The 6911-nt window shown below is 42.0% G+C and overlaps 1 protein-coding gene across 1 annotated transcript; it reads left to right on the top strand.

Moving 5' to 3' along the window:
- The first annotated feature begins 1189 nt into the window (after positions 1-1189).
- en2a (engrailed homeobox 2a) lies at positions 1190-6426 on the top strand. The gene is made up of 2 exons (XM_010740882.3): positions 1190-3431; positions 5389-6426. Exons 1-2 carry the CDS (start codon positions 2945-2947, stop codon positions 5706-5708), a joined length of 807 nt encoding a protein of 268 aa, XP_010739184.1. The 5' UTR covers positions 1190-2944; the 3' UTR covers positions 5709-6426.
- The last annotated feature ends 485 nt before the right edge of the window (positions 6427-6911 follow it).

Below are 6911 nucleotides of genomic sequence, written 5' to 3'. Positions count from 1 at the left end.
AAACACTATTCCCGAATCGCTACCATCAACCCAGCCTCATTTTTCTGTGTGTGTTGTGTTTGAAAACGCTCGCTTTAAAAATGGACACAAGTGGAACAAGTGCCACATGTGTCACTTTTGACAGAAATAACAATCAAGGCTTTAACAGCAGCTTGTTTTGGCGTGTTAAAAAAAAGAAGTGTATGTTTTGCAGTGCACACAGGCTTCTTATTATAATTCAGAGTCTGAAATGGTGTCATTTCCTCCAGACATCCCTGTTTTGCTGGGAGGTTAGAGGCCAAGCCCAGGCGGTAGCGGCCTGTCTGTGCCTCCATTGTCTGCTGCTTATTTAGCGCTCAACATTAATCTGCGCTTCCCCTCACAAGTGAGAAACAATCGCAGCATGAGAGTGGCCTGTCTAATTACATCTTTCACTCCCAACTTTCACTTCAGCAGCAGCCCGACGTGAGAGCTCGGATATGGGCCCTTTTGTTGGTGGGGACATGTGAGATAGGAGCAGAGAGGGGTGTTGTTCAGATTTTTGGGGGGTGAGATTTTTTAAAAACGCATCAGATATGAGAGAGAAAGAATTCACTTTAAGATGAAAAATATCTACTTGAAGCTTGTGAATCTGTGCGCATATGAGGTGCCAATGCGCGTTTGAACGCTTTAAAACCCAAACTAATATTTTAGGTAATAAGACTTTAATTGCTTTGCAATTTGCACAAAGCCTGTTTAACACGTGGAAAGTCAATAGTGGGATGTTTTCTCAGACTCGAGCTTAAATTACAGAGTTGAAACGTGTCACAAACACCAATTAAAACAAGTGTTTTTGTGCAGCAGGTTACTGTTGCATCCATGGAGTACACATTTCATGGCAGAAGTCACCACAGCTCGAATAATTTCTTCATGTTAGACAGGGTGGCTCGGCCTGTGATGCACAAATAACCACAACAAAGTGTGTCCATATCAGACATTTCAATATAAGTTACTCCCACACTCAAAAACAGAAGAAGACAATGCATGCTTGTAATAATAAAAAAAGAAGGCAGCTGACTGACTTTCTAGCTCAATTGTTCAAAGGCTCCTCACTCAGTCTCATTGCTGCTCCGCTGGTCCTTCCTCGATGCCCCCTTTTTTTCTGTTACGCGCAGCCCCGGTTCAAAAGTCAACGGAGAACCGGCTGAGCCATCCCCTGCGAGCCCGGTGGCGTCCTGTGAGGAGGAATACAAACTTAGTGCTGGTCAGCGAAGTTACTCAAAGTTTTGTCTTTGGCGCGACTCGGCACCCTGAGCACCGTGCACAAAACAGTTTGTTTGCATCACTGATTTCTTTTAAAGGGATATGGACCCAGTTCTTGGTCGACCGCAGCGTCCCGACAGGCGAACATGAGAACATCAAAAATACTTAACACACATATCCCTGCGCGTTTGAAATCAAACAGGGGTGGTGGTGGTGGTGGGGGGGGACTCTTTGGCTTGTCACATTTCAGTTTTGGTGCATTTTGTTGCCAATTATGAGGCGAGAGGAAGCAACATGTCACATTAGACCATCCTGCAAATCAGACTGGATAAATATCACTGATAGAAGCAAGAATATGTTGCTGCTGTGGGTTTGAAAAATACTGAAATGCGTTGAGATTAAATTTAATTTGAAGGAAAATACAGTTAACCCAGCCTCAGTTCAGAACAGGAGCATACAGCCATGCAGCAGCTCTGTTTTACGCATTTAACCTTGGCCAGGACAAACTGACTTTAAGTTACTCTGAGTGCTGTTGTCCTCACAGGTGTTATAACATCCTTTCGTGCAGATATTTTTATGAGATATTTCCAACATTTTATAGTGTTTTCAGTCTTGCATAAAGTATTTTTTTTAGATAATATGTTGCCTCAAAGATTTCCATGCGCACAGGTCCCCACTGCATCCACAGTAGGCCATTTACGCTGTTTTCACTGGATTCTGTCTCATTTTCCTTCATATGAGCAGATTTTGTTGTTGTTCTTTCTTTAAAATCAAACTATACTGAAGTGAATTCATTTAAAAGTGGATAAAATCCAACTTTTTTCTACACCTAACATATGTAACAGTGCGTTAAAGCGCAGTAAAAATGTACTATTCCTCATTTTTATTGGGAATCCCTCCCTGCCTGCCTTGCAAGCATGGAACCCCGGGGGTCCCCACAACCCACTTTGACAAGCGATGCTTCAACCTCTCATTGTTTTTAATAAACCCCGAACAAAGTGATGTGCATCGTGTTTTCATTTGCAAACTAAAACTCCATATTAAAAAAAAGGAGATGAAGTTGCAGGTTCATAAACACAGATGAATTATTGGAGCTATCTGGGAGCATGCACTGGATTTAAATTAGGCTTCTCCTCCGTCAGTCCAGGACTCTTTCCCTTTACTAAGGCGAGGATGGGCGTTTGTGGACTGCTCTGGAGTCTGCATCACATGGCCTGGTTTCTGCCATCCTATTGGTCCAAGGCACGTGTCTGGGAGGACGGTGGGAAAACGTCACTCGGGGGGCTCGTATTGAAAATAAGAACAAAACTCCAGAGTGAGAGTATTAGAGCATCAGTTTAGGAGCCTCTTTATTTACCCTTAGTTTAGTTTAGACGTAGGCATTACTGGGCACACTGAAATCGGATAACAATAAATTGGACGGTGCGCAAATGGCACATGTTTTAGCTCTACGGTGTCAGGTGTAACCCGAGATTGAGGGAATATATGTCAAAAAGTATGCTTTTCTCAGAGGACACTATCGCAAGGCTTTGCATGGTGTCCAACGCACTCACTAGAATTTGAGTTTTATTTTTTTATTTATTTTACGCGTGCAGTTTTTTGTTTTGTTTTTTATTTTATTTTTTGGCAATTTTAATTTCTCCGAAGTTGTTTTGCAAATTCTATTGCAGCAGAGAGAGCGATAAAGGGGTTAACGAGAGTAAAGCGGGGAAAGTGAATCAGTATGGAAGAAAATGATCACGGCAACAGAGACGTGGTGGAGCGGCAGGAGTCGGCGGATGAATCAAACAGAGCCATCCTACCCCTGTTACAGGCGCCGGGAAACCTGCAGATCCCTCACCGGGTCACCAATTTCTTCATCGACAACATCTTACGGCCGGATTTCGGACGGAAAAAGGACGGAGTCGCAAACCGAGAAGAGAGTAGCCTGGCATCGCGGGAGAGTCACAACAGCCCCGCAGCCCCTCAGACCGAGCCGGTGGGGAGCACGGTGCCAGCGGAAGGAACCTCCACTCCGCACACGGTTACCGGGACCAAGAAGCCCGCTATAGCCGCCGAGGAGCCCCTGAAACCCCGCGGGGAGAACGGAGACCAGTGCCTAAGCTCAGACTCAGACAGTTCCCAAGCCAGCTCAAACCCATCCCAGTCTAAACCCATGCTGTGGCCAGCGTGGGTCTACTGCACCAGATACTCGGACAGGCCTTCTTCAGGTTGGTGGCACCGTGCATGCGTTTTTTTTTTTTTTTTTTTTACTCCATACCGTATTCTCGGTAACCTGAAATACCCCGTAACACTGACCCCAGATGCCTTGACCGACTTCTCCCGTGCAGAGCAGAGCAGAGCGAAGCGAGCAGTGCAGCGCACACAGAGAATTCATCAAATATAAATTCATTTAGATTTTTTTGGAAATATTATTTCATGCAAGAGATAAAGAACGTGCACGTCTTTGCGAACAGCGTGTCCTTGTATCATTTAGGGAAGAAAAACAACACGTAAAAAAAAAATATAAAAACGTCTTTTCGGGTGAGAGTGGGCCTATTTTAAAATGCAAGCGAGAGAGAGAAAACCATCTTCCAAACCTTCAAACTTTCCTTTAAATCTTCACATTTTAACTTCTCACCAAAATACATCCAAACATTTCAAAAAACGCTTTTTTTGTTCTTTTCTTTTTTTTGGTTGCGGTTTTACGCACAGATTCTTTTCATCACATTCAGGCAGTCTTGTTGCAAATGTCCTCGGGTTATGAATATGATAATAAGTGGGGTCCTACATATACTAAACAAAAGCGAGCTCCGCGTCTTCCAGATAGCATGTGCGTGTCTGTAAAATAATATTTAATGCTCTAATCGTGGCCGATTTTTTTTTTTTTTTTGCTTCTTAGATGCGTAAAGCGAGTTGCGTTTTGGATACATTAAATATGCATCTGTTTCCACGATGGACGCCCCCATAGAACATGTATATGCAGTGGTGACTTTTTTTTGTGTCGTTTCTAATCTTTATTTATAAGAAAACACATGCTACAACTTCTCAGCCTGCACTAACGTTAATATGTGCTGTATTTTTTCTTTGCGTCTATCAAAAGTGGAGTACAACTTGTTCTCATGCATTATGTAACGTCTGTATAGAGTGGCGTAGGCGACTACTACGAGTTGTAGAGGTGCACAGTTTTTATATAGCCTACACACACACACGCACACACACACACACACACACACACACACACACGAGCTGATTCATCAGTGTAAAGCTTCGGCCTTTGTTTCATTAATGTTTTTCACTGTTTGGAGGAGGGAATCAAACAATCCAGAGCTCCCCGACAAATAGGGCCTCCATCCAGATGGAAAATTAATGTGTATCCGATGTGTGCTGCTCAAATTCTATTCACGTTTGTCCATTGAGGAGCTTCTCAAGTGGCCCACAAAAACAAAACGCAGCACAGTAGCTGCATTGAAATCAATCCTGTATTTCAGATCACCTACAAAACAGTGGCAGTGATGCTTTTTTTCCAGTGTTTTCCTATTGGTTAATAATCCCTTATTACTACAGACAGTGTCAGTGTGTGTGTGTGAGTGAGTGAGAGAGATGTGTGTGTGTGTGTGTGTACGCGTACGTATATGTGTGGAAGCGAGGAAGAGGGATAGAAACAGGGAGGGAGGGGAGGATTTTGCTTCTTGGGTGTTTTCTTCAGTGAACGTGTCACATTTTACAATCAACCCACCTCATTTTTTGGGGGGATAAAAGTTTGCCAAAATGCTTCAGGAAATCAACTAAACTTATTTCTATTTTTTTTAATTAGAAAAAAGCTTTTAGAGACACGGGGAGCACATGACAACAGATGTCTGAACAGCCATTTTGGAGATTAAAATAAGTTGAGAAATGCGCATTTTCTTCCAAAATAGACTTTACGCACGTGTTTTGGATACACATATAGGCTCTAGCTTCAATTTAAAGTAGTAGAATTGTGTTGTAGATGTACGTGGGTGAACATTTTAATGAGAAAACATAAAAAAAATATGGATTTTTTGTTCATAAAGTTGTTTGCAAAGGCGTTTTTCTTGTCATCGTCATATTCATAACCGTGTTTTGATACAAACCAATGTATGTGTCTCTGTGACACCCCCTCCTCCACCTCCCTCCCCCCCACCCCTCCACATGCACCCCCAACAGGGCCAAGATCTCGCAAACCAAAGAAGAAAACGACCAGCAAAGAGGACAAGCGACCACGGACGGCCTTCACAGCAGAGCAGCTGCAAAGACTAAAATCGGAGTTTCAGACAAATCGATATCTGACCGAGCAGAGGCGACAGAACCTGGCGCAGGAGCTGGGCCTGAACGAGTCCCAGATCAAGATCTGGTTTCAGAACAAGAGGGCCAAAATCAAGAAGGCCACGGGCGCTAAAAACAGTCTGGCCTTGCACCTGATGGCACAGGGACTGTACAATCACGCCACCGTCTCGTCGAAAGACGAAAAATCAGACAGCGATTGATTTCCAGAGAAGTCACAGCAGCCTCCTGACGAAAAACAAACTATAGTAATCCTATGATAGATTTTTTTTTCTTTTAGAGAGATATCACCGCAAAACTCTACCTACAGGAATATTTAATGATACCACAGCAGATGAAAATACCATAAAGCTCTATTACTATCACTGCAGATCACAGGAAATTTAAAAAAATAAAATACTACAAAGGAACAATAAGGTCACTGGACTGTTAGAGTCCCTACAGGAATATTTAATGACACCACATGTCTCTATAGGAATATTATAGTGATTTTTTCGTTATATGGGAGGTTTGTCAAGCCTACAATGCAATAATTTCATCGAATAAAGGGCCAGTGTGTAGAGTATACCAGCATAAATTGTTTAAAAAAAAAATAGAGAGAGATATTTCTGCAATATCACGTCTATAAAAGATGTTGTATAAAGGTATGTTTTCATTGTTTGTTTGTCGTCCCCCCCGAATCCTCCCCACCCCTTATACACCCACACCCACACCCACCCACAGGAGGTACAAATGCTTACACCCTTCATTTTTATATAGGCCTGTACTGCTACCCCCCCATGATTGTCATCATTTTACATTTAAACTAACTGGCACTTGACGTTTCCATCTGTCAGTGAAGTGAACAAACTGAAGTCCAAAGAATATTTTTCTGCTGCATCCAGGCTACTGTGAATTTAAATAAATGCTAACACGATTTTATTTCCATGCTTTGTTGGTTTCCTTGGTTGTGTTTGATGTAAAAATGGACAGGAGGTAGTATCTTTTTTTTTTTTTTTTTTTTGGAGTGTCAGTTGCAGACCTAATTGGGCAAAAATTTTGATACCTTTTTTTTTTTTTTTAAAAAAGAAGAAAAATCCACAGGAACAGTTTATTATTCTAGCGATTTTTTCTTTTCTTCTAACACGCCACTTAACCTAAATGCTAAGTTAGTCTTTGCTTCTATGTCTGTGGTCGTCTCATAGCCTTTAAAAACAAATATTATGTGCGTATTCCCTCCGTTATACCAATGCATCAGTGCAGCTATTATAGTTTGAAATAGCAATATGAATCTTTTTTTTTTTGTAGCTAAATGAATTGAAGGCTATAATGCTGCCTATAAAGTCACAGAAACAACTCTGTAGCATAAAGACAATGATGACAACCATTTTGCGCACTCTTTGAGTATAGACTATAAAAGCAGGTTA

This window comes from Larimichthys crocea, chromosome XXIII, assembly GCF_000972845.2.
Source record: "Larimichthys crocea isolate SSNF chromosome XXIII, L_crocea_2.0, whole genome shotgun sequence".
Taxonomy (NCBI): Eukaryota; Metazoa; Chordata; class Actinopteri; family Sciaenidae; genus Larimichthys; species Larimichthys crocea.
Note: the sequence above shows the minus strand (reverse complement) of the source record. Positions and strands in the feature narration are given on the sequence as shown.